The sequence below is a fragment of the Coregonus clupeaformis genome, chromosome 35 (assembly GCF_020615455.1).
Source record: "Coregonus clupeaformis isolate EN_2021a chromosome 35, ASM2061545v1, whole genome shotgun sequence".
NCBI classification, from domain to species: Eukaryota; Metazoa; Chordata; class Actinopteri; order Salmoniformes; family Salmonidae; genus Coregonus; species Coregonus clupeaformis.
The window spans coordinates 27,133,737-27,149,815 of NC_059226.1; the positions used below are offsets into that span (position 1 = coordinate 27,133,737).

Here is a 16,079-nt window from a genome sequence, read left to right on the forward strand (position 1 = left end):
GAGAAGGACAGTGAGAGAGAGGTTGGAGAGAGGGAGGGGGAGGAGGAAGGGGGAGAGACGGGGAGGGAGATGGAAGAAAAGAGTGAGAGATGGGACAGAGAGATGGTGTGATGGAGAATGGGAGAGGAAAGGAGGACAGGAGGATGGAGAGGGAGAGGGGGGAGAGTGATGATGTATTAATGAGTGTTAGGGAGAATGGGAGCTGTTTTGTTTTTGTGTTGTGTGTAAGAATCACAGAGAGAATAGGAGGGTGTAGAACTGTTTGTGTGTTTAGAGTGTGCATCCATCTGATTGGCTCCAATTCGTGGCTCCTCCTCTTTGGCTCCTCCTCTACCTAGCCCATCCATCACCGTGGCAACATCGATTCTCCCTTCCATTACTGGCCTGGTCAGGGTAACGTATTGCTAGGGCAGGGTGGCTCCAGCCTGCAGTATGGAGCCAGGCCTGTGGGATACATTCGCTTTTCAACGAGGTCCGGGGGGCCACACTGAAAACTGGTTATATTTCCTCAACGTCAAAATTTGCGGCTCATATGTTTGACACCCCTGATCTATACAATGGGAGAAACGGGATGGTACTAACTATCTGAACTTGTCCAGTAAGAAAGGCTCCTTTTTATGTTCTGTTGCACAACATTTTGAAACATTTTGCTTCGCTGTGCCCTAATGAACAGTTGGACACCACCCTGGGTTGCTTTCAGCAACGTTCTGAGCAGATAGAAATGTAAGCTGATAAGATTCCCTAATCCACAGTACATGACGGAGAAGCATGCCTGTCTGCTCTATGTGACATACATCTATCTGAACATTCTGTAATGTAGAACGGAACCCGACCCCAGCTTCTAGTAGGCCTCTTGTCTGAGTTCTTACTTCTCATCACCTCATTGTTGACCTGTGCTGTGACCTCTGTTGACCTCTAAGTTGCACGCGTGCCCGGGCACGCAGTAGCCCCGAGACTGCCTCGCAGCTCCCTGGGACTGCCTCGCAGCTCCCTGGGACTGCCTCGCAGCTCCCTGGGACTGCCGTGCAGCGTGCAGAACAAATATCAGCCCAAGGAGAGAAGCTGGAGATTAAACGTCACTCAACTTTCCAGAGTTTTCCCTGTTTGTTTACACTATCAACGTTTCCCTTTACTGTGGCAATTGAGATCGAATACCGAAACAAACCAAACTATGCAAGAGATTTTGTTGTAGGCAGAATGCATCGGAGTAGGATTCTATTGGCATGACTCAGTCTATTTAGTACTCTACACAGACCAGTGAAGCATAGCCAATCCGAGCTACAGTAGGCCTATATGCAAACAGACCATTGCCATATATGAATCTGTGCCATTTACTTTGAACTGGACTATATTTACAGCTGTGGTGTGAGTAGATGCGCTTGTTTTGAGATCAAAGCGAGAGCTGCATGTAGCCAGGTGCACATTTTGTTAATATCATTTGCTAGTTAGTGAGTTATTATCCCAGTTATAGATAAGTTGTATTTCAGCAATAGGGGAGTGATTGCTTCCTACAAGAGCACAAAACGTGTACATTTCTACACATCTTTGAAAAGCCAGTCAGGCAAAGAGCTATTTTTTGTCTTAAAGGGCCAGTGTTGTATTAAGCTAAGTAGCCAATAGGCAGAGGGTAGCATAATTTGTCTGATTCTCTGTAATAATAGTATGGGAATAATAATTTTATTTTGTAAAGTGGTTTCTTGCATCAAACAACACAACAAAATTTTCAGTCACCTCCTTGTCTCAAGGACAAATGGGTCAACAGGTCACGCCCTGCATGTTCTTTTTCAAAGGTCTCATGGAATGTAGGCCTACATTGAACACCACACATTGGCTGCTACTGTAGGCTGAATGATAGAACAGCTATTTCCATATTAAAATGTTATGGGATGCATTTTCTCCATTGTTTTTGATGGTAGGCCACTCGGTTAGGCCTACATTATGATCAAATAGCCACAGCAGCCTACTTGGCCACTGTTAGAACTGTAACTTAGTGTTCAGCCTCTGTGTTCACAGTAAACGCGCACTGGAAGTTTCGCAATGTTCAAGTATGCGCTCAGCAGACCTCAAATTTGTCAGTGCCGAAACAAATTAGAGGGAACATTGGCTGTGACTTCTGCTGACCTCTGTTGACCTCTGAAGCTACAACATTCTAAAAACCACAGATAAGAGACAAACTAATGTTTTTGTCTGCGTGGGGTACTGAAACCCCCATATCACTAGTGACCAGTACAGTGTGGGTTACTGAAACCTCTATATCACTAGTGACAGGTACAACATGGGGTACTGAAACCCCCATATCACTAGTGACAGGTACAACATGGGGTACTGAAACCCCCATATCACTAGTGACCGGTACAACTTGGGGTACTGAAACCCCCATATGCGCTCAGCAGACCTGAAATTTGCTCAGTGCCTAAACAAATTAGAGGGAACATTGGCTGAGACCTCTGCTGACCTCTGAAACATTCTAAAAACCACAGATAAGAGACAAACTAATGTTTGTGTCTGCCTTCCTAAGAGAGTCTATAAAGCTCACCCTCTCTACAGGCAATAAAAGGCCTTCCTAAGAGTTTATAAAGCTCACCCTCTCCACTGCAATAAAATACCAACGGACCAATTTGATTAGAGGGAAAGCCCAGAGTGATCCTCAGTTAACCACAGTGAAGAAGGACGCGTCCCAATTGGCACCCTATTCCCTATATACTGCACTACATGCTCTAGTCAAAAGTAGTGCACTATATAGGAAATAGGGTGTCATTTGGAATGTATTTTCACCCGTGATTTCCCTGGCAAGATGGAGACGGGAGTGTCTTTTCACCTCAAATTACACAATCACATTACTGTGGTGGGATTACATAATAATGTCCAGCACTAGGAAACAACCAGAACCAGAGACTCAGGCCAGGCTGAGGATAGAACCAGAACCAGAGTCCCAGGCCAGACTCAGAACAGAACCAGAACCAGAGACCCAGGCAAGACTGAGGGCAGAACCAGAACCAGAGTCCCAGGCCAGACTGAGGACATAACCAGAACCAGAGTCCCAGGCCAGACTCAGAACAGAACCAGAACCAGAGACCCAGGCCAGACTCAGAACAGAACCAGAACCAGAGACCCAGGCAAGACTGAGGGCAGAACCAGAACCAGAGTCCCAGGCCAGACTGAGGACATAACCAGAACCAGAGTCCCAGGCCAGACTCAGAACAGAACCAGAACCAGAGACCCAGGCAAGACTGAGGGCAGAACCAGAACCAGAGACCCAGGCAAGACTGAGGGCAGAACCAGAACCAGAGACCCAGGCCAGACTGAGGACAGAACCAGAACCAGAGACCCAGGCCAGACTGAGGACAGAACCAGAAACCCAGGCCAGGCTGAGGATAGAACCAGAGCCAGGCCAGGCTGAGGCCAGCCACTGGACAGCATGGAGGACAGCAGACCTGGGTTCAAATTAGGACTGTCTCCGACAATAAAAAAATCTTAGTCGACCATTCGATTGGTCAATTTTCTTCTCCAAATATAGACACATCCTATGTGTTTTTATGAAATCAACCATATCTACTAAGCTTGTCTGATGCTGTAAGCACACTGTTTGATGAAATAATTATGAGACACAAATTACTAGAGGGAGTCCGATCGCAATTGATTTGATTGTGCCGGGCCAGCTCAGACTTGCTGCGCTAAAAAGACAGCGAGTGACTTACTGTGTGACTAGCACCCACTGTCTCGCTCTCCTCCCTGCTGCAGCGACTACCACAGAACATCAACAGTGCTTATTGCGCTGTCCGTGTTGCAACATCATTACAGCCATTTCTGACTGAAAAGTTCTGTTACCAAAATCCCTCATTCCCTATTCCCTCAACCTTTGCTCTCTCTATTATGACACATGTATGCATCGCATGCACGTGACCAATAGGGCCTGACCTATAGCATATCATAATCACATCAATAAATTGGTTATAACAAACTTAGAACACCGTAACAGCAAAATGGATGCAGAGGACATGACAAATAAACTAGAAACGGATAATGTTTACTGGTTGCTCAGGAGGTAAAGGGGGAGTCTGATGTGTGGAATAAATGTGACTAGTTATGGAAAATACTGGAGATCAACTAAAACAAGGTAAGGAGAAGCGCTGAGTGGATGTTATGTGTGCAAAACAGGTGCTGTTAGATTACAATATAATTTTTCTGACCAATATAACCATATACAATTGCAGTAGCAGGTGTCTTGTACACCATGAAAAAAAAATATGGGGGTTACTCTACCTCCCAAATATCACTACTGACTGATACAGCATGGAGTACTGAAACCCTCATATCACTAGTGACAGGTACAACATGGGGTACTGAAACCCCCATATCACTAGTGACCGGTACAGCGTGGGTTACTGAAACCCCCATATCACTAGTGACCGGTACAACATGGGGTACTGAAACCCCCATATCACTAGTGACCGGTACAACATGGGGTACTGAAACCCCCATATCACTGGTGACAGGTAGAGCGTGGGGTACTGAAACCCCCATATCACTAGTGACCGGTACAACATGGGGTACTGAAACCCCCATATCACTAGTGACCGGTACAACATGGGGTACTGAAACCCCCATATCACTGGTGACAGGTAGAGCGTGGGGTACTGAAACCCCCATATCACTAGTGACCGGTACAACATGGGGTACTGAAACCCCCATATCACTAGTGACAGGTACAGCGTGGGGTACTTAAACCCCCATATCACTAGTGACCGGTACAACGTGGGGTACTGAAACCCCCATATCACTAGTGACCGGTACAACATGGGGTACTGAAACCCCCATATCACTAGTGACCGGTACAACATGGGGTACTGAAACCCCCATATCACTAGTGACAGGTACAACATGGGGTACTGAAACCCCGATATCACTAGTGACAGGTACAGCATGGGGTACTGAAACCCCTGTATCACTAGTGACAGGTACAACATGGGGTACTGAAACCCCCATATCATTAGTGACCGGTACAACATGGGGTACTGAAACCCCCATATCACTAGTGACCGGTACAACATGGGGTACTGAAAGCCCCGTATCACTAGTGACCGGAACAACGTGGGGTACTGAAACCCCCATATCACTAGTGACCGGTACAACATGGGGTACTGAAACCCCCATATCACTAGTGACCGGTACAACATGGGGTACTGAAACCCCCATATCACTAGTGACAGGTACAACATGGGGTACTGAAACCCCGATATCACTAGTGACAGGTACAGCATGGGGTACTGAAACCCCTGTATCACTAGTGACAGGTACAACATGGGGTACTGAAACCCCCATATCATTAGTGACCGGTACAACATGGGGTACTGAAACCCCCATATCACTAGTGACCGGTACAACATGGGGTACTGAAACCCCCATATCACTAGTGACCGGAACAACATGGGGTACTGAAACCCCCATATCACTAGTGACCAGTACAACATGGGGTACTGAAACCCCCATATCACTAGTGACCGGTACAACATGGGGTACTGAATTCCCCATATCACTAGTGACCGGTACAACATGGGGTACTGATTTCCCATATCACTAGTGACCGGTACAACATGGGGTACTGAAACCCCCATATCACTAGTGACCGGTACAACATGGGGTACTGAAACCCCCATATCACTAGTGACCGGTACAACATGGGGTACTGAAAGCTCCATATCACTAGTGACCGTACAACATGGGGTACTGAAACCCCATATCACTAGTGACCGGTACAACATGGGGTACTGAAACCCCCATATCACTAGTGACCGGTACAACATGGGGTACTGAATTCCCCATATCACTAGTGACCGGTACAACATGGGGTACTGAAACCCCCATATCACTAGTGACCGGTACAACATGGGGTACTGAAACCCCCATATCACTAGTGACCGGTACAACATGGGGTACTGAAAGCTCCATATCACTAGTGACCGGTACAACATGGGGTACTGAAACCCCCATATCACTAGTGACCGGTACAACATGGGGTACTGAATTCCCCATATCACTAGTGACCGGTACAACATGGGGTACTGAAACCCCCATATCACTAGTGACCGGTACAACATGGGGTACTGAAACTCCCATATCACTAGTGACCGGTCTGGGAATAAGAGAGCAACAGAAAGAGAAATCCTGTATGCAGCGCAGCAACCAGAGAGAGCTGTAGGAGGCTGGTCCTCAGGGCCTCATTTATATGCTGAGCACACACAGCCTAATGCAGGGACACTCAATGCTGTTTAAACACACACACACACACACACACAATACACACAACACACACAACACACACAACACACACACAACACACACACACAGGGACAACCTCAATCATGTTTACCTCCCATTCATTTATTCTGCTCATTTTAGTTGAACGCATTCAGTTGTACATCTGACTAGATATCCCCCTTTCCCTTCCTCACTCCTCCTCTACTCTCTCTCCTCCTCTCCACCTCTCTCCCCCTCCTCCTCTCCCCCTCTACTCTCTCTCCTCCCCTCCACCTCTCTCCTCCTCCACCTCTCTCTCCTCCTCTCCACCTCTCTCCCCCTCCTCCTCTCCCCCTCTACTCTCTCTCCTCTTCTCCACCTCTCTCCCACCTCCTCTCACCCTCTACTCTCTCTCCTCCTCTCCACCGCTCTCCCCCCTCCTCTCCCCCTCTACTCTCTCTCTCCTCACACTCCCTCCCTCACTCCTCTCCTCCTCCCCTCTCCAGCTCTCCCCCAACACAGCAGCACCTGAGTGCTCCTGCCCATCATGCTGGCTCTAGTAGCCAGAGTCCATGTTGGCTCTGTCCTGTCCAGTTGCCCTGATGCTCTGGGTAAACACTGCAGACAGGCAGACTACTGTACCTTCAACAACAAGCCATAGAGCCAGGGTCAGGGAGGGAGGTCTCCAGTGAACTGAAGTAGGTTTGAGCTGGGCTAAGCCGGGCTGACACACAAACATACACACGCCTGCAGGGGTCTGCGTGCTAGGTTGGCTTTGAGCTGCCTCTCTCCACTGCGGATAAGAATGAGAGAGGCAGGCAATAGCATGGTAGTGAAACACACACACACACCAACACACGCACACACACCAACACACACACTGTCCTTCATCCCAGCTTCCTCTGTGTTCCTCTAAAATAACTACATGCCACCCTCCCCTCAGGTTGCCATGGAAACTGCTCCAAGAGGCAAAAAAAAGGGGTGCTGCAGGGGGTCTGACTACAGAGGGGGAGAAGAAGACAGCCTAAATGTCAACACACACACAGACTCACACACACAAACACACACAACCAGGCTATAAAGGCTGCCAACAGCACACTGGCTACTGTATATTGATCTAGCTGCTGTTGTTGCCAGATAAACATCCATATCCTTCACATGGAGCTTAAAGACCAGTATCTAGCAGAGTTTAAACACACAATGATTCAACATATAGGGACCTGATGATGATGTTAATGTTGATGATAAAGAAGACGAACATTGTGTTTCAAATTCAATACTAGCAATACACATTCTGACACGAACATTAGATGAAACACGCATTAAACAACACACACATTAAATGTCAGTTTGAGCTCGACACGTACCTGAGTCAAAATGGGAATTGAAGGCAAAACTGGGATTAAAGAAGGCTGAAGACATGACCATCACAGAGAGAGCCACGAACATCCTCCCTCCTCTTCAGGCTTGAGACGGCAGCAGGCAGGGTTTACCAAAATACAACATGGAAATATATCAGATGTTGACTAAAGCACATTTAGCCGAAGGATTGTATGCTAGTCAAATCGAACGCTGCATTTTTAGCTATTTCTCATTGACACCCCTGAGACGCAGTGCGCGCGCTGTTCTGTCTGATCCTTCACATCCGATCAATAAACAGATGTTGACAAACATTCCCTTCGGTTTTTGTTTTTGATTTTGATACCGCAGCCATTCACTTGACTGGCGGACGATTAAAAAACGATAGATAGGCATAGTTGTATCTCCCGTCGCACGCTTTTCTTCTCCGTCATCCAACCAGTTTGATGATGATGAGCCAGAAAATAGAACTGCTTTATCGACGTGATTCGGTTATTTATTCAACATCGTTTTCGGTTTTGTCTCTGACATACCCTGGCATTCGTCCAGTGGCAATATTAGTCAAGTTATGCTCTTGCTCTGTCTTTAGAGTAGATCAATGCAACATGACGTAATAGGCTGCACATAGTTATCCAGAATCCTTGCTATATTCCCTAGGAGATATTCAATACTCATTGCATTATCGGAGCGTCACTTTAGCTGGCGACAGGGGAAGCGCCATCTTGCTTAAGGTGTCCGGTCCTAGCCTACCCTAACTGGAATCTCGCTGACTCCGTTTCGGAATCTGGTATCTGCACGGTGGTGAGGGGAGAGATGAGGAGGCGCGAAAAGAGTGGGTAGGGATAGCGACAGACAGAGGACTGTCTCAGAATAGTAATACAACACGTGAAAAGGTGGTGATTTTGAATAAAAAAGCTTTTTCAATCAGTGCAGGACAGGTGTGTGTGTGTGTGTGTGTGTGTGTGCGCGCGTGTCTGTGTGCGTGCATTTAGCTTGCCTGGTACAATGGGATCAATCAATGGAATAGTCCCAAAAGTGCAAACACGACCATGCTCAGTGCAAATCAAGGGCACCTCCATTTGCCTTTGACATATGACCATGGTTTGGTCTGGTCTGGACTGATCTAATCTCTGGTGGACACACTAGGTAACATAAATTAGATTAGATGAGTTTATTAGTCACATTCACAGGGTGGCATATGTAATAGCAGGATACAGTGAAATTATTATCCTCCTAGACTGTATGGTACATAGACTGTATGGTACATAGAATGTATGGTACATAGACTGTATGGTAACATAGACTGTATGGTAACATCTGTCAAAAGACTCTAGTTGTTTGCTGGAATGTTTATTGTTTGCTGGAGGTCCTCAACTGCCAAACACTTGATGTTGTTTACTTGACTCTATTCAGAGGGGCCTGGCCTGGCTCAGAGTGTGATGATGTTTCCTGATGAGTGATGTTTACTTGACTCTATTGGCCTTGGTCAGAGTGACATGATCTCTGTTGACACCATGTTGATAGACCTTATATAAAATAAGACCGGGATTCAATCCGATCGCAGGTTGTAGACAATGCTGCTTCTAAAGGTACATTCAGATTGAGCCAACATATGCAGCATTTACAGTGAATGCGATCTCTCTGCGAACATGGGAACATTGCCTTTAAAAACAGCATTGTCTACAACCTATGGGATTGAATCCCAGCCTAACATGTTGATGTACCACAATACACACCTGAACATTATACACACATAAACATTATATACACATGACATTATATACACATAACATTATATACACATAAACATTATATACACATGACATTATATACACATAACATTATATACACATAAACTGTACTCCCGAGTGGCGCAGTGGTCTAAGGCACTGCATCGCAGTGCTAGCTGTGCCACTAGAGATCCTGGTTCGAATCCAGGCTCTGTCGTAGCCGGCCGCGACCGGGAGACCCATGGGGCGGCGCGCACAATTGGCCCAGCGTCGTCCAGGGTAGGGGAGGGAATGGCCGGCAGGGGATGTAGCTCAGTTGGTAGAGCATGGCGTTTGCAACGCCAGGGTTGTGGGTTCGATAAAAAAAATAATGTATGCACTAACTGTAAGTCGCTCTGGATAAGAGCGTCTGCTAAATGACTAAAATGTAAATGTAATAAACATTATATACACATAAACATTATACACACATAAACATTATACACACACATAAACATTATACACACATAAACATTATACACACATAAACATTATACACACATAAACATTATATACACATGACATTATATACACATAACATTATATACACATAAACATTATATACACATAAACATTATACACACATAAACATTATACACACACATAAACATTATACACACATAAACATTATACACACATAAACATTATATACACATAAACATTATATACACATAACATTATACACACATAAACATTATACACACATAAACATTATATACACATAAACATTATACACACATAAACATTATATACACATAAACATTATACACACATAAACATTATACACACATAAACATTATATACACATAACATTATATACACATAAACATTATATACACATAAACATTATACACACATAAACATTATACACACACATAAACATTATACACACATAAACATTATACACACATAAACATTATATACACATAAACATTATACACACATAACATTATACACACATAAACATTATATACACATAAACATTATACACACATAAACATTATATACACATAAACATTATATACACATAACATTATACAGACATAAACATTATATACACATAACATTATACACACATAGACATTATATACACATAAACATTATACACACCTGAACATTATACACACATAAACATTATACACACATAAACATTATGCACACATAAACATTATATACACATAAACATTATACACACATAACACTATACACACGTACATATTTTACACACATAAACATTATACACACATAAACATTATATACACATAACATTATATACACATAAACATTATATACACATAAACATTATATACACTTAAACATTATACACACATAACACTATACACACATAAACATTATACACACATAAACATTATACACACATAAACATTATACACACTATACACACATAAACATTATACACACATAAACATTATACACACATAAACATTATACACACATAAACATTATATACACATAAACATTATACACACATAAACATTATATACACATAAACATTATACACACATAAACATTATACACACATAAACATTATATACACATAAACATTATATACACATAACATTATACACACATAAACATTATACACACATAAACATTATATACACATAAACATTATACACACATAAACATTATACACACCTGAACATTATACACACATAAACATTATACACACATAAACGTTATACACACATAAACATTATACACACATAAACATTATATACACATGAACATTATACACACATAAACATTATATACACATAAACATTATATACACATAACATTATACACACATAAACATTATACACACATAAACATTATATACACATAAACATTATACATACATAAACATTATATACACATAACATTATACACACATAGACATTATATACACATAAACATTATATACACATAAACATTATACACACCTGAACATTATACACACATAAACATTATACACACATAAACATTATGCACACATAAACATTATATACACATAAACATTATACACACATAAACATTATACACACATAAACATTATATACACATAACATTATATACACATAACATTATATACACATAAACATTATATACATATAAACATTATATACACATAAACATTATACACACATAACACTATACACACATACATATTTTACACACATAAACATTATACACACATAAACATTATATACACATAACATTATATACACATAACAGTATATACACATAAACATTATATACACATAAACATTATACACACATAACACTATACACACATACACATTATACACACATAAACATTATACACACATAAACATTATACACACTATACACACATAAACATTATACACACATAAACACTATATACACATAAACATTATACACACGTACATATTTTACACACATAAACATTATATACACATAAACATTATACACACATAAACATTATACACACATAAACATTATACACACATAAACATTATATACACATAACATTATATACACATAAACATTATATACACATAACATTATATACACATAAACATTATATACACATAAACATTATACACACATAAACATTATATACACATAAACATAATATACACATCAATATTATACACACATAAACATTATACACATTATACACACATAAACATTACATACACATAAACATTATATAAACATAACATTATACACACATAAACATTATACACAAAATAATCAGTCATGTTTCCCTGTCCAAACTATCTTTTCTCTCTCTCTCTCTCTCTCTCTCTCTCTCTCTCTCTCTCTCTCTCTCTCTCTCTCTCTCTCTCTCTCTCTCTCTCTCTCTCTCTCTCTCTCTCTCTCTCTCTCTCTCTCGCTCTTTTTCTCTCTCTCTCTCTCTATCTATCTCTCTCTCTCTCTCTCTCTCTCTCTCTCTCTTATCTCTCTCTCTGTCTGTCTGTCTGTCTGTCTGTCTGTCTGTCTGTCTGTCTGTCTGTCTGTCTGTCTGTCTGTCTGTCTGTCTCTCTCGCTCTCTCTTGTTCAGTTTTAGAAGACTAGAGCTTGACACACACAAACAGTGGTGTACACAATCCCTGTATTTTCTGATGAAAGAAGGCCCTCTGTTGGTAGAATAGGCGATATGCACAGGTGAGCATGACGTATTTCCGGTTAAAGCTCAGGATGGATGTAAACTTCCGGTTATCGTAGAATGCTGTGCTACCGTATGCTAGCATTGAATGCTTGTCGTCAAAAACATCCGAAACGGTTAATTTTCGTCGTTGTTGTTGTTTATCTTAATGTTTATGTTAATGTTTTTACTTGTAATACTTCGTCTTGACTTATAACACGATGACGTGTAAACGTACGAAAGTGTCCTTTCAAAAACGGGATGACAGCTCTTCCAGCCATCACTGCTGTGTGCCGCAATGTACAGTTTCTGCCAGATGCAATTCTTCTGTTAGTTTTTTTACTATTTCTGTAAAAAAAATTACCACTTGGCTATACTGTCTCCCACCACTTACATATTGTCTTGTGTCATTTACCTACCTTCAAACAGTATTGGCAGAGCAGTAGGTGAGTGGTGCAACATTGTAGCCTAGTACCAATAACAACAGTAGAGTGAAGGTTTTGCTCCTAATTCCTCTTGAAAAGTAGAAACATCAAGTACAAAAGCAAGGAAGTTGGGCCATATGTTTATAAAGAAAGAAGTAAAGATGACAGGACAGTTTTGAGTAGAACATCAGCAGTTTGAAGAATAGCTGAGTGGAATATGTTACTGTCATTGCAGTCATCAAGTCAGGAAAAAGTAGTAATCTCATTATTGTTTACATTTCAAACCAAACTCCAGTTTGTTTACAACAGACCCAACAACAAAGCATGGCAATTCCCACTCAGCTACCCTGGTCTGTACTAGGCTACCACTGTTCAGGTATCGTGAAAACCACTAAAGTTCTAAAGTGTTCTCTTAGCAATGGCAATCAAAGCTGTGGTAACATTAAACGAGTAAAACATGTGTTGAACGGAACCTTGAACAAGTTCAACAGAACTTTGAACGTGTCACTTAATCTAGTCCTACTCTCAGCTGGTGTGGTGGCTTTAGTTTCTTCATTGAGCGGTAGCAGTGGGCTCTCACAGAGATCTCATTTGTAGCCCTGTTTTTACCGGATACTTTCATAAAAGTACAAACACATGAAGTGAAAGGTATATACACATGATTAAACTTTATTTAAAGCATGATTAACCTGAAGCAGGACGGAGTCATGACTTAAAACACCAAAGCAAGGCTTCTAGCTCAGGCTAGCTAGCGTTAGCATATTACCTTCAAAGTTGCAAAGAAAATAAGAAACGTAAAATTTGAAGCCTTTATCCAGTTTGCTACGTGGTGTCGTACTGGATGTCCGGACGACCCTCCGTATATCATTAACAGATACTTTAGGCAACTCCAGCAAACACCTTGTAAACTTAATCTCTGCCATCATAACGGTCTACTGTCACTGTCTAATGTTTTTTTCCGGTAACCGGAAATGCCCAAGCATCCTTACGCCAATGCGGAAGTGATGCGTGCATAGAGCCTATTGATGTACAATACAGGCCCATGATATTATCACTATCTCTCATAACAGCATAAACACTTTGGATAAAATGTTATTGCTCTCAAAGCCAGTTTCAGGAACTGTAACCCCATGAATGTACTGTGTATAGATGAACAGTTTATAAAACACTCCATCTGAGCCGTGTTCCTCTCTAGGTTCCTTCCTCAGCCTGGTTCCTCTCTAGGTTCCTTCCTCTGAGCCTGGTTCCTCACTAGGTTCTTCCCTCAGCCTGGTTCCTCTCTAGGTTCCTTCCTCTGAGCCTGGTTCCTCTCTAGGTTCTTTCCTCAGCCTGGTTCCTCTCTAGGTTCCTTCCTCTGAACCTGGTTCCTCTCTAGGTTCCTCCCTCTGAGCCTGGTCCTCTCCAGGTTCCTTCCTCTGAGCTTGGTTCCTCTCTAGGTTCCTTCCTCTGAGCCTGGTTCCTCTCTAGGTTCCTCCCTCTGAGCCTGGTTCCTCTCTAGGTTCCTTCCTCAGCCTGGTTCCTCTCTAGGTTCCTTCCTCTGAGCCTGGTTCCTCACTAGGTTCTTCCCTCAACCTGGTTCCTCTCTATGTCCCTTCCTCTGAGCCTGGTACCTCTCTAGGTTCCTCCCTCAGCCTGGTTCCTCTCTAGGTTCCTCCCTCTGAGCCTGGTTCCTCTCCAGGTTCCTTCCTCTGAGCCTGGTTCCTCTCTAGGTTCCTTCCTCTGAGCCTGGTTCCTCTCTAGGTTCCTTCCTCTGAGCCTGGTTCCTCACTAGGTCCTTCCCTCAGCCTGGTTCCTCTCTAGGTTCCTCCCTCTGAGCCTGGTACCTCTCTAGGTTCCTCCCTCAGCCTGGTTCCTCCCTCTGAGCCTGGTTCCTCTCTCGGTTCCTTCCTCTGAGCCTGGTTCCTCTCTAGGTTCCTCCCTCTGAGCCTGGTTCCTATCTAGGTTCCTTCCTCTGAGCCTAGTTCCTTTCTAGGTTCCTCCCGCTGAGCCTGGTTCCTCTCTAGGTTCCTCCCTCTGAGCCTGGTTCCTCTCTCGGTTCCTTCCTCTGAGCCTGGTTCCTTTCTAGGTTCCTCCCGCTGAGCCTGGTTTCTCTCTAGGTTCCTTCCTATGAGCCTGGTTCCTCTTTAGATTCCTTCCTCTGAGCCTGGTTCCTTTCTAGGTTCCTTCCTCTGAGCTTGGTTCCTTTCTAGGTTTCTCCCTCTGAGCCTGGTTCTTCTCTAGGTTCCTCCCTCTGAGCCTGGTTCCTCTCTAGGTTCCTTCCTCTGAGCCTGGTTCCTTTCTACGTTCCTCCCTCTGAGCCTGGTTTCTCTTTAGGAACCTCCATCTGAGCCTGGTTCCTCTCTAGGTTCCTCCCACTGAGCCTGGTACCTCTCTAGGTTCCTCCCTCAGCCTGGTTCCTCTCTCGGTTCCTTCCTCTGAGCCTGGTTCCTCTCTAGGTTCCTTCCTCTGAGCTTGGTTCCTCTCTAGGAACAGGACCAGCTGCCTGTAGACCACTGGTATCAGTCCCACCCAAAGACTCTAGCTGTGCCACTAGAGATCCTGGTTCGAATCCAGGCTCTGCCGCGACCGGGAGACCCATGGGCGGCGCACAATTGGTCCAGCGTCATCCAAGGTAGGGGAGGGTTTAACTGGCAGGGATGTGGGTTCGTTTCCCACGGGGGGCCAGTATGAAAAAATAAATACACATGTATGCATTCACTAACTGTAAATCGCTCTGGATAAGAGCGTCTGCTAAATGACTAAAATGTAAAAAAAAAAAAAAAAATGTAATTAATATAAACATCATGGATTATATAATGGAGCTGTGATGAGGGTAGGGGTAGAGGATGGTGCAAGGCCCAAAGCAGAACACATATATTGGAGTTTATAATGCTACCCCTTTGCTTAAATAGTTGGGACACATTTAAAGTTACTTATAGGCCAGTGTGCATAGAGTAAATATTAATAATTACAATAGTAATATTAGAACTGTGGAAGTCTGTTAACCCCCAGATATGTCAATCAACAATGAGAGTAACTAGTGGTAGGTTAACTGTAGAGGCTCCTCCCTCTGGTCCTCCCTGTGTGTCTCCTTATAGGTGGGTCCTGCAGCCTCTCCTCTCCTCACACTCCAACCCTGTTCATCTCTCAGCTGGACAGTAAGGGCCGTTCACA

The 16,079-nt window shown here is 43.1% G+C and overlaps 1 protein-coding gene across 1 annotated transcript in view; it reads right to left on the reverse strand.

Moving 5' to 3' along the window:
* LOC121551841 (serine/threonine-protein kinase LMTK1-like) overlaps nt 1-8,373 on the reverse strand; it is a 78,252-nt gene extending 69,879 nt beyond the window's left edge. The window contains exon 1 of the mRNA XM_045210985.1: nt 7,605-8,373. Within this exon, the coding sequence (XP_045066920.1) occupies nt 7,605-7,686 (82 nt within the window). The 5' untranslated portion in view covers nt 7,687-8,373. The remainder of the gene's footprint in view (nt 1-7,604) is intronic.
* Between the last annotated feature and the right edge of the window lie 7,706 nt (nt 8,374-16,079).